Source organism: Acomys minous, assembly GCF_964271855.1.
Source record: "Acomys minous genome assembly, chromosome: 14".
In the NCBI taxonomy this organism is placed as follows: domain Eukaryota; kingdom Metazoa; phylum Chordata; class Mammalia; order Rodentia; family Muridae; genus Acomys; species Acomys minous.
Window position 1 is genome coordinate 82,054,319 of NC_140496.1, and position 19,635 is coordinate 82,073,953.

General features: G+C 41.8%; 1 protein-coding gene and 1 long non-coding RNA gene across 13 annotated transcripts in view; one reads left to right on the top strand and one right to left on the bottom strand.

Annotated features, from left to right (window-relative positions):
* LOC311583772 overlaps positions 1–19,635 on the bottom strand; it is a 671,074-nt gene that overhangs the window by 427,529 nt on the left and 223,910 nt on the right. The gene's annotated exons all lie outside the window — the stretch shown is intronic.
* Positions 285–19,635, top strand: part of CAMK2D (calcium/calmodulin dependent protein kinase II delta) — a gene marked incomplete at its 3' end in the record, with an annotated part of 237,778 nt that continues 218,427 nt past the window's right edge. For 8 of the 12 annotated variants that reach the window (XM_084757615.1, XM_084757606.1, XM_084757614.1 and 5 more), the window contains exons 1-2: positions 288–857; positions 2,430–2,524. In XM_084757615.1, coding sequence (XP_084613741.1) covers positions 793–857; positions 2,430–2,524 — 160 coding nt within the window. In that variant the 5' untranslated portion in view covers positions 288–792. Of the gene's footprint in view, positions 858–2,429; positions 2,525–19,635 lie in introns of all 12 variants that reach the window. The other 4 variants (XM_084757609.1, XM_084757608.1, XM_084757610.1 and 1 more) reach the window with 4 other exon arrangements.

The window sequence follows — 19,635 nt, forward strand, 5'->3', positions numbered from 1 at the left end:
CACTGTAGCCTGCAGTGCCTCAATGGCCGGCATAGAGACACCCCGGGTGTGGGAGCTACGAGTTATCCCCCCCGCATCTTCCCGATCCATCGCGGGGTCACTGCGACACCTCGGTCCGGTTCCCTAAGCGCGCTCCCCGGTGCTCCGCACACCCCCTCCCTCTGATCTCCCTAGACGGCTGCAGGGAGAGCAGCCCGGAGGGCCGCGGCTTGGTGTCGCTAGAGGGAGGTGTGGGGCCGGCGAGGAGGGGGTTTCGCAGGGCGGGGAGAGGCGGGAGGAGGCGCCGGGGAGGAGCTGGGGCGGCCAGCTTCGCCTGAGCCGAGCGCACTCCGTCGCCGCGCGGGTTCCCAGCCTTGCGGCCCCGTGGGGAGCGCGGGCCACCAACGTCTCCTCCGCCAGCTGGAGCAGACGGGCCGGGGGTATTCACTCTCGGCTGCCGCCCGCCACCTCGGGAGCTGTGGTGCGCTTGCCGTGCGGCTCCGGTGTCCACGGCAGCCCCTCCTGCCGGACCCCCCCACCCCCACGCCCCGGCCCCTTCGGGAGCGCTGAGCCCCGCGCCCCGCGGCGGGAGGAGGAGGAGGAGGAGGAGCAGGAGGGATCGCGGAGCGGGCAGGTCTGGCCACCTCGCCCCGCGCCCCGCCCCTGCGCGCACTCCCTCGCGGGCGAGCTACTTTCGGACTAGGAAAGTGAGGGCGGCCCCGGGTGACAGCGCGGCGGCGCCAGTCCCGGGAAGCCGCGTCTGTTCGCTTGTCGCCGGTCGCGCTCCCAGCGGCGCACTGCCCAGAGCCCGCCATGGCTTCGACCACCACATGCACTCGGTTCACCGACGAGTATCAGCTCTTCGAGGAGCTCGGAAAGTAAGCGTCCCTTGCCTGGCATCTCCTCGCTGCGACCCCACGTCTCCCTTGTAGGGACAGGGGAGCCCGCGGGCCGAGGCGGGGTGACGGACCCATGGCTTGGGTCGGGTGGGGCACAGAGGGGAGGAAACCCCTGCCTTGCCGTGGCGGGTGCCCTGAAATCCCCAGCCCACCTCCTCAGGTCCTCCACCTCTCCCCACTGGAGACTTAGTGAATTTACGATCTCTGCAGTTGTAGCTGTCATCCTGAGTAGTGTGCGCGCACGCGAGTGTGAATGTGTGTTCGGAGAGGAAAGGAGATGCATGTAAAACGCAACATTTACACATTTTCGGTAAATAGATGCTTCTTGCTCTGCCTGCGGTGTGTCTGCGGTTCTGACCCAGGATCGGATGAGCTGATGAGCACTCGGCTCTCAGAGATGGTGTGCCATGTTTATCGATGCCGAAAGTTCAACTTGGCTTGGTGGAGAGTCTGGTTCGGCATCCAAGTAGTTGTTCTGTCCAGGAAAAAGGGCCTCCCGACAGAACTCACGCCCCTGCCCTATATCCGCTATCCTTTGCACGAGACGACACCGTCATTCTTCTAGGATTTGCTTGCACATCATTTCTGAGAGGATTTATCCAGGCAGAGGAACAGCCCCCCCTCTCCCCCGCTTCGGAGACCGCTTGCAAAGGGTAGCCTAGCGTTGTGTAAAACGACCTCCTCCACTTAAGTGCCAGAAGTTCTTGGACACGTTAAGGAGGGACAGACAGAGTACTTACTGAAGATCTGTACAGGGGCAACCAGAGACCCAACCGAGAGTGTTGATTTACTAAGCATCAAACCCCAAACCAGTCCCTCTATGGCTAATTTCGACTATTAGGGAAAGGATGCTTTTGTGTGTGTGCTGTAGGTTCTCTTACCGTTGCAGAAAAGGAAGTGTAAACATTTTAAATGAAATGAAAATGATATCTTTATAGATGATCTGCTGTTGAAACATGGAGACATGTCGGAAGAGCAGCTTAATTCAAATCTCTCCCCTCCCCCAGCCCAAACCAGGCAGAGTGAAATCACCTTACCTAGGATCTGTAAAAGCACACCAGTGAGCTCGAGATTTATGTTTTAATGAAAACAATCGCCATATTTACTCTCTCGGAGGCACATTAATTATGTTTCCTACCGAAATAAACAGGCAGCAGATTTTTGTATTGCTTTGCTTCTTGTTTTTTTATTTTTTTATTTTGCTTCTGTTCCCCAGCTCTGCCCTTTACAGGGTTTGCTATGAGCGTTTGGTGTTTTATGAGTATGACTTACGAACTGCTTTCACATTTCATGTGCAAACAAGAGTGATCATAATTGGCATTTCCTTCTAGTTTGTTTATTAGTAATGTGTTTGGAGCCCATTAAAATTACTTTTATTCCTCAGCATTAAAAGAGACCCGGCTTGCCAGGGAGGAACTGTTCATTTTCTAGAAAATGCTTTTATTATACTGATCTTTGACAGACCGCTAAAAAGAAATGGTCTAATTTGTAAGTTTCTAAGTGGGCACCAGGCATGGTTATACTGATGACTTGCTAATTATTGGTTTCCAGGGGGGCATTCTCAGTGGTGAGAAGATGTATGAAAATTCCTACTGGACAAGAGTATGCTGCCAAAATCATCAACACCAAAAAGCTTTCTGCTAGGGGTGGGTATTTTAAACCACATTTATTTATATATGTTAATTTTGTATTTGTTGTGTGGATTGTTGGTGTCTGCTAAGTAAATATAACATGTAGTTATAATTGAATTTTAGACTTAGGTATCGTATTACACAGTATCTTTTCTTGCCATATGCCTCTTGGGCTGTATATTTTGAAAGTAAAACTGTAATTGTTATAGACGACTTATTAAAATGCTCTCTTACGAGCAGTGACATAAATATCTTGCAAAGCAAATAAATGTCATGAGGTGCTTTTTGCTTTTAGCTCTAGTGTGAAATAACTTTCAGAAGGATCGTAGAATGGAAAAACTGTAAGTCTCATAACTGTCATGATTCCATTTCACTTTTGAGACAAAAAATAGGTCATGGTTCAGTTCAATGCATATTACAGTTGTAGTTACAGCTGAACTTAATACATCAAGGTATATTTAACTTCAGTGGCTTTGAGAAGTAAAAAGAGATTGTTTCTGTAATCTAGGAAGTTAGCTTGATTTTGACTATGTGTAGGCTAGGCCTTTTCTTGGTTCTCTGAACTAAATTTCTCACCAGATCATGCAACATATTTTACACCGCAGAGATAATTCATACTTAAAGCTATTGACGTGAGCTAAGAACACATATAAAATCATGAAAAAGTACGCATTCTGAAACGCTGGTGTGACAGTGGCTGCAGGCATTTTCCTAAGGTATTTCCAAGGGAATTTATGGTTTGATGAAATTAAACCGGACTCAAAACGAACAGAATACCATAACGCAGACCCATCTCAGTGACCTGGTTTATTTTAAGTAATGAGAGGAAATTCCATTAGACTTAGTTTTCCTCGCTGAATATATCTTTTAAGACACACCACTTAAGGATGTCTGGATATCATTGCCTTTGTCCCCCACTCTGGTAAATAGATTTTCAAATTCTACTTTTAAGGTGTACTTTAGATCTCAGCTTATTTATTCGTTTCAGTGGAATTCTGTTGTAATTTTACTTATCAGATTTGCTATAGTTCTGAGAAAAGCTATGTGCTAAACCGACCAGGAGCACCATAGTGTGCTGGTGTGAAAACTAATGAGAGCATGCTATGCTAATTACATTTCCCTTTTGAGCCTCCACTGCATTCGAAGGTTGTTGTTATTTTTTTTTATGACAAGGGGGTGCAGAAGTATAAATGCCAGTTCAAGGGAAAGAAGAGGAAGACGGAAAACATTCTGTCATTATGTTACTTCTTCTAGTGTGCTAGGGACTTTGGTAGTGGTGGGCTATCAATTTGGGGGAGGGGTTACCTTTCCTAATCTGAACCCTTTAGTGGCTTTCAGTTGCCTCTCAGAACAAGTGAGTCTGGTACTTCCCTTTTTCTTACTTTCTAAATTAGGGTCAACATTTTTTTTTAAATCCACTTCGTCTCCTGCTCCCCATATCAGACTGGCAGTGTAGGTGTCTCTGCTTGCTCCTTTCTTCTCTATGAGAGGGGAGTACTTGCAGCCTGATCGGCCTCCAGCACTTCCTTCTCAGTCCATTCTCCCAGTGTCCCTCATCTACTGGTCCTGGGCTTCTGCAGACGCCTTCCTGACTCAGAAGGCGTTCTTGTCGTCTTCCTTTGCTAGTTTTTGTATTTTATTATTTTTAGTAGTGTGTGTGTGTGTGTGTGTGTGTGTGTGTGTGTGTGCGCGCGCGCACGCGCATGCCCATACACCTTGAGTTCAGGTGCTCTTGGAGGCCACAGACATCTGATCCCTGTGGTGGTAAGCCCTCAGGTATGGGTAGTGAGAACTGAACTCCTGTTGCCTGTGAGAGCAGGAAGATCTCTCATCTGCTGAGCCATTTCTCCAGCCTCTGCCTCTGCTCTATTTATTTATTTTTTTTCGCCTAAGAATATCATCTGCCCCAGAATGATATGCTCTGGCTTTCAATCCTGATTCCTGTACCTGCTAGCCATGTGGTCTTGGGTGACTTACCCATTTGAATCCGAGTCTCTGTCTTTTCATCTGTAAAATGGGGGGAAATGGAACCCTTCCTTATAGGGTTTTGATTGATCTGATTGGTTTAGTGTGTAGTGTAGACAAGTGCCTACCACACAGTATGCACTTAGTGACTATCAGCTTCCATTATTATATGGTAAGGGTCAAATGCATTACTTTGGATAAGAGGTCTTAGCACAAAAGCACTTGAATGTTGTTGATCCAGTGACAGTTCTGATGTGGCCTAATTCAAATAGTGGCTTAATCACATAGTGTGTAAATTTGACCCAATCATGTAGTTTTCTAAGATCTTAGAATCTTCATCAATAAAGTGGTAAAATTTATGCAATAAATCCCATGAGATGTTTTGGGGAATTTGGGGAATTTGGTGAGAACCATGCCTTAAATTGAAAAGTATCTTGCCAATTTTACTTATTATAATTATTTGTAAAGAACATAGTAATTTCCTACAAAGTGCTTGGCAAATTATTCTATATCAACACACGATTAGAGATGGTTATAGAATAGTTTTATTTTGTAGGGTATACATTTGTTTCAGTTATACCTACATTGAATCATAAATTCTTTGGAGGAAAGCATGATGCTTTCACCTTTGACCTACCATTCAAGCATACAGCTTTGAGGACGTTGAAGGGCTTCAAGACAGAACAACTGGGATGCCACACGCTCATTACATTAGTTGTCAAGCATTTAAGTACTTTGATTATTGCTGAGAGCAAGCACATACTGAAATTTGTAAAGTATTCTTAGAGACTGTGTTTTAAAATGTAAATTTTGGAGCCTGGAGAGATGGCCCAGCAGTTAAGAGCACTTGTTGCTCTTGGAGAAGACCCAGGGTCTGATTCCCAGCTCCCACATCGTAACTAAGAACTGTCTGTAACCCCAGTTCCAGAAGATCTGAGGCCCTCTTCTGCTCTCCATGAGTACTGCATGCATGTGGTACACGGGCTTACAAACAGGCAAAATATTCACACACATAAAATAAAAATACATAAATATTAAGACATATATGATCTAAATTTTTGTTTAACAGTACCTTTAAAATAATCTAGTATAAAGGTTTTTGCAGGAACATTTTATAGTGGGAAACATTCAAAGGCATATACAGAGTTTATTGCAATATAATATGTTTAATTTTTTTCCCCAAGAAAATAATTTTTGGGAGCTCCATCAGACACTTTTGTGGAATGGACAATTTTTGTGCAACTTTTTGTTTATATTATTGAACATAACATGCCTTTGAATATCTAATCCTTAAGGTATAAATTAAAAAAAAAAGACTTTTCTACCACTCAACTAATTTTTTTTTTTTAATTCCCTTTGTGCTAAGAATTTAACTTGGGGCCTCATACATGCTATGCGAACGCACTACCATTGAACTGTGTTGTATGCCCTCAACCAGTGTTCTTTAGCTGTAGGAGACAAAAAGAGAAAGTGCCATTTATCAATAAATTCCAGGCTATGATGAGAATCGCCAAACATTTGGCTTGAATTCTGCACATATTTGCACATCCTTCTCTGCTGTCACTCAGGCCTTGTGCTGTGCCTAGACTGTAATGGGCCCTCAGCAGACAGTTCTCATTGCATCTTTCTCTTACTGTTAGTCACAAACACATACCGTATTTGGGAGACTCAGAGTCTGTTGCAGAATTTCTTTTGCTTTCATTTGCTTATACACACAGAACATTTGGTATTAGTGTTATTGAGCATGTAGGTCAGCAGACTCAGTACATCTTGTTTGGCTTCTCGTTAACGTGTTTTTAAAAGGCTCCTAAGAGGAGAACATTTGATATTGTATGTAATTTATGGATTCTGAAAAGTTGCTTTAATGAGGCATGATTAGTGAGTAGTGAGGGGTGACAGTAGAACTTGTCTCATGTCTTCATTATAGGAATTAGATATTCTGTCATTTTGATCCAGACAATTGTCAAATGCTTACTTGCTGCAGGGTAGACATTTTGTCTGTCATCTGGGCGTGTTTAGAGCTGTAAGCTGTTACTAGGTGATGTGAGGAACAGTTTTCAACCCAGGAGGTTGGTGCCCTTCAGAAACAGTTCATGTGCTAGATGGCACATTTTCAAACTTCTCAGCAGCAGTGATGACATTTTGATGTTCATTTTCTACATGTGTTTCCATCCTTAGAAAGCCCTTACTACTACTACACAAACAAGCAAACTGGAGTTATTATTTTTCATAAAGGAAAAATAATTATAAGCTTGAAGTAACTTAAGACTTACAAGTTATTTTTTACATTTACTCTATTGCTAAAATGAATGAATGAGTTATATTTCTGTAATTTCATACCTCGTCTTAATTTTATTATGCCAATTTTATTAATTCCTAATTTCTTAGTATTACTAGAACACGGATCAGGACTTTAGGAAACTACATGACCATGTATATAAATTCAGTGTTGTATGTAAACCTGAAATAATCTTTTTGGTTTTAAGAAAGTTGTCAAAAACCAAGGCTTGCTACATCTGTTTTTGGCATCCAAGGAGTTAAGAAGGTATCATATTCTTTCACCTTTATGCCTACTTGCTTGAATCAAAGGTAAAATTGAGACTAGATAGATTTAGTGAAGTTCCAATCCTACCTTGTCGATTTGGCTATTTGGAACCAATTGAACAACAACAGCAAGGCAAAAAAAAATAACATTTTTAAGAAAAAATTAAAAGTTAGTTTTATTCTGTATGTAGGTCTTGAAGTATCATGTGCTATTCATATTATTTTGTGTCTTGTTTCTATGTTTAGTCAGTTTTTGCTTTAAAATATTTTTTTTTATGTGTGTTTTTCCCCTCATAAATGTGGGTTCAAACCACATGCATATCTGATGCAAGAGGCCCCCATATTTCCTTGGAATTGGAGATGTTTGTGCTACTATGTGGGTGTTAGGAACTGAACCCGGGTTCTCTGCTAGAGCAGCCAGTGCTCTTCACTGCTACGTCATCTCTCCAGATCTGTATTCTTTTTTTTTCTATTGAAAAGGTTTTTTTTTCATACAATATGTTTTGATCACACTTTCCCTTCCCAGATCCTCCCCACCTTCCTACACACCCAACTCCTACTTTTTCTCTTTCTTCAGAAAATAAACAGGCAAACAATCAAAAGCCGTAAACACACCAGAATAAAATAAGCAAAACACACACACACACACACACACACACACACACACACACACACACACACACACTAAAAAAAAAAAAAACTGTAAAAAAACCAAAATTGAAACCTGTAACATACAAGCAAGCAGACAAACAAAAAATACCCAATCGAGGCAATATGAGAAAAAAAAAGTCTATAAAAATAACATTGAGTTTGTTTTGTGTTGGCCATCTATTGTTGGACCTACCTTTATGAGTGGTTAATATATCCACTGAAACGCCATTGAAGAAAACTAATTTTTTTTCTTTTCAAGCAGATGTCAGTTGCAGGTAGCTTCTTGGTTAGGGGTGGGATCCCATGTCCCAGTCCCTCTCTCAGTGCTGGGGCCTCTCTGGCTTGAACCTGTGCAAGCCACGTGCATGCTACAGTCTCCGTGAGCTCATTTAGGTATTGTTGCTATTGAGTGTGGAGAATACTCTTTCCTTAGAGTCATGCATATGTTGTTTGGTGGGCCTTAATAGTAAATATTTATTTTCTTCAACAAGTGAATTAGATTATTGTTGATAGTGAAGCTATTTTAAAGGATTAAAATATTTTAATCCATATCCAGGAGATAATCAGAATGCTTTATTAAGACAGATTTAATAACCAGTGTGATGTCAGATATCTCTCTGTGATATTTAAAATACTGCCAGTGTCTCCCTGACTGTGTGAGACTACCCACCCACAAAACACCTTTGCTTATACATTTAGGAGAACATTTTTATTTTCATTGAAATATTAAATGAAATCAATGTGAAAATTTAATAATAAATCATCTTTCAAAAAGACATTTTATTTATTATGTGTGCAAGAGAGAGGCAGAAAGGAAAAGGAAAGAGAGAAGGAGAGAGAGAGAGAGAGGAGAGACACACGGACAGAGACAGAGAGTGTTCATCCACAAGCAAGTTGGTGTCTGTGTAAATCAGAAGAAAACATTTGGGAATGGGTTCGCTCCTATCATGTGGCTTCTGAGTGGAGGTCAGGTTATCCGGAGGCGTGGTGGCAAGCACCTTTACCTGCTAAGCCATTTCTCCACCTTGTAAACAATCTTTTATGAATCCATTTTATGTTGACTTTGAGGTAATAGCAATCATATACTGAGAGTCTCTTAGCATATTATCCTTAAAAGTGTTTGCCTTGAGCCAATTCATATGGTCCTTCATGTTGGGATATTTTTTTCAGCGTTTTTCCTTCCCCTCCATTTTATTAGGATACAGTGTAGTTTACCATGTTTTTATATATTAGTGGCAATTAATTCATGGTGGTTTACATAGGGATCTGTGTTAAACAGTTTGTTACACCACATTAGGAAAATGCCCTGAGACACACTAAGTGGAGTATTAGCAGGCTTTAAATTCTTACCACCTGTCTATCTGCTGACAACTTATAGTTCACTTCCTTTTATAGGTTATTGGACATGTTCACATATGACTTAGTTAAGTAAGCATTAGTTTTGAGTGTAATTACAGCCCTCAGAATACTAAGAAACTAAAGATGACACAAATAGGCATCATTGAAGATGTGTTACATTCTAGCATGAATGAAATAATACAAGTTTTTAAAACAAGAAAAGATGATTTCTGCCTGCAGAGACCAAGGAAAGCTTTTGCTCCTAGTGTAGGTTTAAAGTCACAAATCCCCGCCCGCAAGCCCAGCCCTGCAATGTGAAGAAGCTGTTCAGAATGGAGGAAAGATCTGATTAGAAAGAAAGTGACAGTGTGTTACTACCGTGTATTTATGCTTTTTAAAAATGCAATGTTTTTTATTTTACCTTCTTTTTTGCATTCTAGGGGTTTTTGAGACAGGAGCTCACTCTGTAGTCTTGGGTGACTTGGACTTAGTGGGTTGCTCGGTGTGGCTTAAGACTTTTCTGCTAGAACTCTTAGTCTCTTAGAGCAGAGAAGATATGTATAGGCAGCCACACCCAGCTATTTTATTTATTTTATTGTGCTGCTGGGGGTTGAACTCAGGGCCTTGAACAAATTAGCCTAGAAGAGCTTTATTACTGAGCTGTATGCAACTGAGCCCTTTGGGATGGAACTATTTTAAGTAAAGCAGGGCAGTTTTTAGCTGACAGAACTGCTCTGATTGCAGCTAAGATGTGTTCTGTAATTGTACACAAGCCCAGGGAACCTCATCAGTTTTTGTGCTCAGTTGCCAGCCACCTCGCTCTTCTGATACTGTGTTACTCTCCCAGTCAATAACGCCATCTTTGTCAATAAGGATTTAGAAATTGCACACTGCTCTCAGCCGGTACTCAGAGTGGCTTGTAGATGAGACAGGTGCATATCCATACGATGCTTGGTTTCGTTTTGCTCAGTCCATACTGCATAAGCCCTTGGGTAAATTAGGGCTTCGGGGGTGGGGCTGGAGAGCTGTCACTCATCTGGTGCAGTGCTAGCCTAGGATGCAGGAAGCCCTGGGATAAGCCAGGCACAGTGATAGTGTAGGCCTGTAGTTCCAGAACTCCAAAGTTCAAGGCCATGCTTGTCTGTGTGTTATGAGGTCAACCAGAGCTTCATGAGACCTTGTATAGTCAGAGAGAGAGAGAGAGAGAGAGAGAGAGAGAGAGAGAGAGAAGTATTTTAAGCCAGTTTCTCTTAGTCTAAAGGCCAACTCTCCAGTGTCCTACATCATGGGCTGCTGGTGTCCAGAACTGAACTCCTGTGTATTTGCATGTATGTACTTGGCTCCATACAAAGGCCAGTGTCTCTCCTTTTTACATTTTCCATCGCAGTGAGGGCCATGGGTGATACTTTTTGGAAAATACATTTAGAATTCCAACTTGCGAGAAAAGATAGTGTTTTAATCACTATGGTAACGTAAGATCAAGTTGAAGTTGCAGACGACTCTGTGACTCTGTGTTACTTTCTAGGCGGAAAAATAATACAGTGGAAAATGTTATCAAAATGCTAGAGAAGTAGCTACGGAAGAGTGTGTGAGACTGGCAAGGAGCCTTAGGATTTCTTCTGAAGGCTGCACTTTTTACTGCAGAGAAAAGCAGCCATTGAACCAAAGGAAGAGCGAGAGAGGTGGGCTGGGGAAGCCATTCTGGCCTTCGGGTTCATTTTGTGTTGCCGCCCATGAGGACAGACGACGTTTGGTTGTTTTGTAGTTTCCTCTTCAACAGTAGTGTTGAGTGTGTCAGACTCATAGACAAAGAGTGGAGCAATTAAAAGGAAATAAAAAGTCATATCCAATGTACATTATAAAAAAGAGGTGTAGCAGGAACAGTGCAGGCATTCAGATGACACAGGATGATAACATTGGTTAACAGTTAATCCTTCCACCAAAGGCTCTCAACTGCTTTTAGATTACATAGGGATTTGGAATTTTTTATTTCATAAATTTTAGCATATAGAGTTATATCCCATATATATGTGTATATATATATATACACACATATTTAATTTTGAGATGATAATCAAGTGCTCAAAGATCCTGTAGTTGACTCTGTGACGGGGCTGCTGCTTCCTGTGCCTTTGAAGCTGTCTGTGTGCGCCTTGCTCATCCTTATCCCTTCTCGGTTCAAAAGTCAGTTGCTGTCCCTAATGACTTCAGGAGTGAAACCCCTTATCAGCTGTGCGGCTCATTTCTAATTAACTGGAAGCGCTTCAGTAATGGAAGATTTACATACTCATTATATAGGTTAATTGTACTTCGTTTTGTGTTGTATAATATAGACTCATAGAATAAAAGGCATGTGTGTGTGTGTGTGTGTGTGTGTATGTGTGTGTGTGTGTGTATGTGTGTGTGTGTGTGTGTGTGTGTGTGTGTATGTTTTAGTGTATTATTTTGACCTGGCAAGATGGCTGGATGAGTAAAGGTGCTCATCCCACAAGCCTGGCAAGTTAACTTTGATCTGATCCCTAGACTCCATGTAAGGGTGAATGAAGGGAAACAACTGCACAAAGCTGTCTTCTGCCCTTCATATACACTCCTGTACACACACAACAACAGCAGCAATAAAATACCATTTTACCTCTTCTGTGAAGGCCTTCAAAATATACAAAATATTTGGAATTTTTAAAAGCAAATTGTTTTTTCCCTACATCCTTGAAGAAATTTTATTAGTATGATGTATATGCATTGAAGAATTAAAAATGATTTCTATGAAATGCGCTTGTTAAAAATTAAGGCTGGAAAGCAGGGCATGGTGGCCCACGTCTTTAATCCCAGCACTCGGAAAGCAGGGGCAGATGAATCTCTGTGAGACTGAGGCCAGCCTGGTCTACAAAAGAGTTCCAGGACAGCTAAGGCTGTTACACAGAGAAACCCTGTCTCAGAAAAACAAGGGAAACCCTGCCTCGGAAAAACAGAATTAGGGCTGGAGGAGTGTCTCAGCAGTTAGGAGCACTTGCTGCTCCTGCCATTCAGGGCCCACTGTTCACATTGAGCAGCTTTCACCTGCCTGTAACTTCCGTTTCAGGGGATTAGAGGTTTTCTTCTACACTCCATGGCACCTGCATGCACACATGCGGGCATATATAGACACAGAAATAAAAACGAAATGTTTTTTAAATAATTAATATAGCATGAGCAAGTTTATAAAAATATCATTCTACCCTTTAAAGTCTGTGCATGGTTGAGTTATGTCATCTTACGCTATTTGTAGTTAAGTTAAAATGTGAACTTTTAATGGTGAACTAAACAATTTGTGATAGTTGGAGGGCTGCGCTTTAGAGGTGTGTCCACTGCTTTTTCCACTTCAAACCATGAGTGGGTCATTTCATCTCCCACTGCTCTCTTCCCTGAATAGTGTCCGGATTTCTCCCACATTTCAAGCACCTGTGGTTGTCTTTTTCCTTACCCCATCTCAACATATTTTCTGCCTCTATAGTGTTTGTAAAAACTCCTTCCAATTGGAGCTCAGTTACAGCCCCCTTTTTTTGGGGGGGGGGTGTCTGAGACAGAGTTTCTCTGTGTAGCCTTGACTATCCTGCACTCAAGACCTCAAACTTGCAGAGATCCGCCTGCCTCTGCTTTCCTGAGTGCTGGGATTTCAGGTATGTATCACCACACCCAGCCTGGCTGGGTATAACCTTTTCCAGTAGCTTCCCAGACAGGCTTTATGGCTGACTGTTGTTACATTTTTAACACATACACTTTCATTCAGTTCATCCTTAGAGAGCGACTTTGTTCTTAATACGTTCTTGCCATACAGAGTAGAGACACCCTCTAGAGCAGTGGTTCTCAGCCTTCCCAGTGCTGTGGCTGTTGAATACAGTTCTTCATGTTGTGGGGACTGCCACTCCCCCCCCCCCTAAAATTATTTTCGTTGCTACTTCATAACTGTAACTTTGCTACTGGTATGAATCGTAATGTAAATACCTGTGTTTTTGGATGACCTTAGGTGAGCCCTGTGAACGTAGGTGGGGTGGGGGTGGGGTCCACAGGTTGAGAACTCTGCTCCAGTAGCTCCTGATCTACTGGGCTGGCTGTCAACCTGAAGAATACAGAATTGTGAGAGGGCTGTTAGGAGGTGTAAGACCTTTGCGGAAGTTGTGCCTTGAGTTAACACCAGGAAGAGATAGCTGTCCAGGCCAAGGAGGCTACCATACAGAGGAACAAGAAGGTCTGGTATCACCCTAAGGATGGAATGTGAAATGTGAGCACATGTTGAAACCTTCCTCCTCTAAGGTCCAATTCAGGTGCTGCCTCCCTATGACGTCATCTCTCCCTTCCTCCCCCCCCCCCACCCAGAAATGCCTTCCCTCCCCTCCCCTTTTTCAGCCTTTTGTCTTTTGAATCACTTCGGGTGCTTTTCCTCTTTGATTGCAATTATACATGTTGCAGTTTGGAGATTCTTAAGTTATATTCAAATCTGTCCGTTGTGGTGATCATAATGTCACCTCATAAGGACCTGTCACTGTAGAACGAGTGGAAAAATGAGTGAGGTAATGATTCAATGAAATGTTGCCTCTTAGAATAGACCTCAAAGAGAGGTGACGGGCAAGTGACAATGGAGCTGGTGCTTTATGTCACACGGCACCCGGCACCCAGGCACTTCAAAAATTAACTGCCGATTCACATGTTATTTCCTCAGTTCTCCTGTTACATTCTTGAGCATACTTCTTGAATTTTCTCATTGGTATTTCCCTCTTGTTCCATTACAAGATGTCTGTTAATCAGGAGTGTGGTAGCATTTTAATGCCCGTTAGCCCCAATTCAATACTGCCAAACTTATGTCATCATTATATTACTTTAAAATGTATGAGCTTGTAAATTATTGATCCATTCTACAAAGGCAAGCGATTACTCACTTTTTCGTTTATTCATGAAACTCATTTTGAAAGCATTTTGTTGATATAGAGTTTTGTATATACAACTCCTGGATGCTGTTTGCTTAGGTATTCTTTGTTTTTTATTTAAATTTTTTTTATTTTAGTAATGGCAGTTAGAGGCCAGTTGATACATCCACTTCTCTGTCACTTTAGAAGTGTGCTAAAAGGAAAGATGAACTTGTTCCCTTGGTTCAAGGGCTCTGGAATCAGCTGCGCATTTGTCTTCTGTATAAGTTACAAGACTAAGAGGCTACAGCCTATTTATGAAAAACTAGAGATACAAGTCTAATGGATTCTGATAAATTATATGCTGCATTCTGTTATATATTATGTAGAATAAAAAGTCCTTTGTAGAAAGATTTCAATAATGTTTTTGATGGTTTCTTAATGGTTTCAATATGGAGAAATTATAGAAATTAGGTCAGGTGAAATTTTAAGCATTTTTAAAGATACTACCTACTATGAATCCTTTATTATTCTAATAAAAAGACATTCTTATATTAAAAATTATATATTAATATTTGTTAAACAGAGGTGGTTACAAACATTGGGCATAATTCTGAAAGAAATTATTAATTTTTTATAAATACACTTAAAAATAATTATAGAATAAAATACCTATAGTGATGTAGAATTTAGAAAAATATAGAATAACTAAAAAGGGATATTTTTATGTCTTTCCAAACAAGCACTGATAACATTTTGGTTTTTATTTCTTTTCAATTTTTTATTTTAGCAATTTAAAATCATGTTTATTTATTTTGTGTTGCTTGTGTGCCAATGATATTACTTTCTAGGGAGGTCGCAGGACAGTTTGAAGCAATTTTGGAAAAGGATTGAGTTCAAGTCATCAGGCTTGGGTGAAAGTTAAGCTGGTCCCTCCCTCCCTCCCTTCCTCCCTCCATCCCTCCCTCCCTCCCTCCCTCCTTCCCTCCTTCCCTCCTTCCCCCTCCCCCGTTCCCTCTCCCTCTTTCTTTCTCTCACTCTTTCTTTCAACTGGACATTTTGGTGTGTATTTTTACTAAATATTACAACATGTCTCTGTGCTTTTGAATTGTGAATAAGTGAACTGTGCATCAGTGAGTGCGTGAACACCGGGTGATAATTTTATATTGTCATGCACATGTCTGCTTTAACTTCTGCTCACAGAGGAGAAGCACTGACACAGAGAGCTGGCAATTTTGAAGAATTACGTTCTAACTTTCAATTTCACTTTAATGGGAAAAAATAAGTTCTTGCCAAGTCCTTCTCCCACTGCAGATAAGTAAAGTGGGAAAGACAAAGGCTTCCATCAAGATGAATAGGTCAGAAGCAACTCAATCACCACGGGCTGTGAGTGGCCAAGGAAGGTGCTGTCCTGGTCCCGGCTCTGTGGAGAGAACTGTCCGGCTGATGAAGGGTCAAGGGGAACTTCTTTGGGGAGCTGGTATCTTCCCTGGGTTCTGAAAATAATCAGTTTTGAATAGACAGGAAAACAAGCAAGACAATATGAAAAAATAGTCCCAAAAAACAATCAAATCAGAGCCGGGCGGTGGTGGCGCACGCCTTTAATCCCAGCACTCGGGAGGCAGAGGCAGGCGGATCGCTGTGAGTTCGAAGCTAGCCTGGTCTACAAAGGGAGTCCAGGACAGCCAAGGCTACACAGAGAAACCCTGTCTCAAAAAACCAAAAACCAAAAACAAAAACAAAAAACAATCAAATCAGAAAGTGAGAATGAGGAATGTAGTTTTCATGAAAGCATGCAGAAACCTGAGAAGGGAAGTGGAGTTCTTTTCCCCTCTGTGAATCACGAAGTGGCAGGCTCTGTGGGAAGGACAATAAGGTGGTTCCTGAGATTTTACAGCCCTGAGTCATTAAGGATGAACAGCTGATAAGAGAGCCACAACCCACCGCTTATCAACCTCACATTCTGTTTTATTTAGCCTTGGAGCAAAATACAAAAACAGTAAGAGCAACTAAGAGGAAAACAGAGGACTTGAAAATAATTAGAGTTTTAAAAATCAAGTATTATAATAGTGCCCTAGAGAGAACGCTGTTTGTGTCGATAAACCGGAAGACTGAGTCTGCAGTTGCAAGTATATTCTGTGACTGTTGCAAGAGTTATTGGAGGAGTCTATTTAAAGCCGAAGGTGGCTGAGACACCTAAGCCGCATGGGTGGTAGTTAGCATCAAACTCCTGCGTCTAGAAGACCTCTCCCTGATCTGTCCTGATCACATGGGGGAGTTAATGCCTCCCAAAGTCTGTTATCTTGTAGTCTTGCTAGTACATGCTTAGGAACCCAGAGTTTTTATATCCTACACTCAGCTGCTTCTTCTTCTTCTTCTTCTTCTTCTTCTTCTTCTTCTTCTTCTTCTTCTTCTTCTCTTCCTTTCTCTCTCTCTCTCTCTCTCTCTCTCTCTCTCTCTCTCTCTCTCTCCCCACCCCACCCCCGCCTCTTCCCACCCTACCCCAAGAAGCTGAGGCTTACACAGTGAGAGCATCAAACTTTCTTATTTCTGTTTACTAAATAATGAAACAAAAATCATTCATTCACTTAGATGACTTAAGTTTAAACATTTAACCTCCCTAGACTGGCTCAGCCATGTTAATTTTCCTTTGTTTTTAAAAATAATAAAAATTACCTTGTAAGAGCTCTTAGTTTTATTCACATTAAGGTTTTCATATTCCTAGTTAAAGGGGAAAGAAAGATCATTGTTTTATTCAATGCAAATATGTAATTTTCTCATTTTTTTCCAATACATCCTGATGGCAGTTTCCCCTCCTTCCATTTCTCCCTGTGTCCCATACTAGTGGGACACAGCAGAACAAGATACAATAAGATGAGGCACAAACCCTCGTATCAAGGCTGGATGAAGCAGCCCAGCAGGAGGAAAGAGCTTTGGGTTAGAGCACAAGGCCATCTGTCAATTAAAGGATAGTGACTCAGAAATGACACAGCCATTGGGAAGATTAGGGAAGTTCTACTTCCACAAGAAGCGGTGACTGTTGGTAGCCAACCCTGCCCTCCAAACTTGGGTAGAATCATGACCCGCTTTCCTCCAATGTTATAAACAAGTTTTAGAAATAACTTTCTCAGAGTCAACACTGACGTTTGCTTCCTATGTATCTGTGGTATAAGCAGGAAAAAGCAAAGTGAGATTTAACTTAATCTTACTTAATTCTGTTTGCAAGAAAAACATTTGTAATGCTTTACACTGGCGGACAACTAGTGCGCCCACCGTGATAATCATAAATGCCTGGCACTCTCCAATGGCAAATGGAGATGGCATCATGGCCTGAGTGAGGATGGCTCATGGACCACTGAGATAATTATGATTTAAATGATAATGATTTTAGAAGCTGGAACTAACATTAGTTGACTTTCTGTAATCTTTAAAAAGATATATTACAGATAGAATGTTTTTAAAGTATTCTTCGAAATAACCCAAATCAGCTAACCCAAAATTTAGAAACAGTAGTATTAGAAATCTACGTTGACCACACACAGGGTCAGTTTAAAAAATGTCTCATGGCTTTTAGAGTATAATTTCATTTCTCCCTAGCATACAAATGATTTATTCAGATTGTCTATAATAAGCTTAGGGGAAAAAGGAAGGAGGAAGTGAGAAATGATTCTTTGAGCAATTCTTACAGCTCATACTAATGCTTACTTAGCTTCTGTCACCCAAGGATCTCAGGGATCTCTAGTTGAGATCTACAGCTCTTCTGGAACAGGGCTGAGGGACGCAAGGCATTCCTGTGCCCAGGGATGTTCATCTGCCTCCCCTCAGTGGCTTGTCACAGCCATATCTCCACACACCTCCTATTCCTTCCAGAGTCTAGGAACAGATAACATATTTTCCTGCTGCGACAGCAGAGAGATTCTGGGAACAAAAGTGACTACCTGGATTGCAATTTCCTCTGTCTTCAGATCAGTAATCCTGTAAAAATGTCCTATCCTGGAGATATTTCATATCCTACTTCATCCCCTCCACCTTGACTCTTCTAATTGTCTGCGAGACACATGACAGAGGACATCCAAGACACTACGTAGCAGGAGTGAGTTGGTCAGGTTGCCTCACAGAGAAAGAGGGACACTGAGATTCAGAAAATGATGAGTGAGGTTTCAAGGCTAAGTCATCCTCCTGGAGAGACTGTCATTTTCATACAACAAGCTGAGAGGTGTCAATTGATCTTGGTGACAGAAGATGAATTGTGCTGAAGACAGAAAAGCTAGGTTCAGGATTCAGTGCCTAAAAGAGCCTAGGAAACTGGGTGTGGTCCTTCAGAAAAGACGCTTGGAGGCAGGGCATGAGCTGCATATGCTGGCAGCATTGGTTCTGAAATCAGGTTGCCAGGATTCAACACTGTTTCGTTCTCCTTGTGGTTCGGGGGAAACCTCCCAACCTCCCCAAGCCCTGGTCTTCTTCTCTATGGAACAGCAAGTGTTTAGTGGATGAAACAAAGAGGTGGGCCTGGTTTAGAGGAGAGAAAGGGAAGCATCAGAAAGGTAGGGAAACAAAACAAAACAAAACAAAGAGGGAAGACTGAACTCCAGATTCCGGGGAAGGGAGTTTTCGCAAAGGCTAGTGAGTGTGTTCATTGGTTGTTGTCCACAATGGAGGTATTTGGGAAGAGGAAGCCTCCCTTAGTTGAGGAGTTAGTTGCCTTACAGGTTGGCAAGCCTGTAAGGTGTTTTCTTCCTTGCTAATTGATGGAGAAAGGGCTAGCCTACCTAGAATGAAGACTAAGCAAAGACCTTGCATTACCATATAGCAGGATTAAAGGAGTTCCGTCAACAAACTTGTATGGATTGGGCCATTAGCCTTATGCTGTTTTTTCTTCCTCAAAACCTAGTACATTGCAGGAAAAAATAATAAACATTTGCCACTTAGATTAAAAAAAAATAAGTATTTTTTGAAACGAATGAATAAGGTGGTAGCCTGCAAAAACCTTACTTATTGATGAACATGGTGACCAGGCATAGGGAACATGCATAGCAGTGATTACCCGAGCCAGAGGAAGTAACGTCAAGCTAAGCATGATTTGAAAAAGAGCGTCCCACAAGGAAGAGGAGAAAATTCATGGCGCAGAGTCCAGGAGGAGGTTGGTATGAGAATTTGAAATTAGACAAGCCAAGAGTTTGGGTGGCCTCCTGGGACGGTAGTAAGAAGTCTACCAAGAAGCTGCCGTGGTGACAGCAACCTGAGGGATGGCAGGTGACGCTAGGATGATGGCATTTGCCTCAGAGCACTCCAAGGGACTCTTGCTACTTAGGACCTGGCAAGGCAACTACAAGGAATCTGGGTTTAAAAAAAAAAAAGACTCTGAGAAAAACTTATTGTTTCAGTCTTACATTACTTCCCTTAATTGGGATAGCTAATGAGAATAAAACAGCTGGAAATTAAATGGAAGCCAGGTAAGAGAAAAGCCCCGTCCACCACACATACAGATGCTCTCATGTTATTTTCAGGATGCTTTTAGCAATGGAGATGAAATATGGAGGTGATCAAAAGCAGAATACTGGCAAAAAAAAAATCTAGGAGTAACTTCTAGAATGATGCGATTTGGATTTAAAACTAGAGTGAAAACAAAAACAGTTGCTGCTTCAACCTGAAAATAAAACCTGGGAGATGTTTGATTCACAATCAAACCTAGCTACTGATAGCCCACTCACCTTACCTCCATAAGCCAAGACCTTGTAGGCAGCTTTT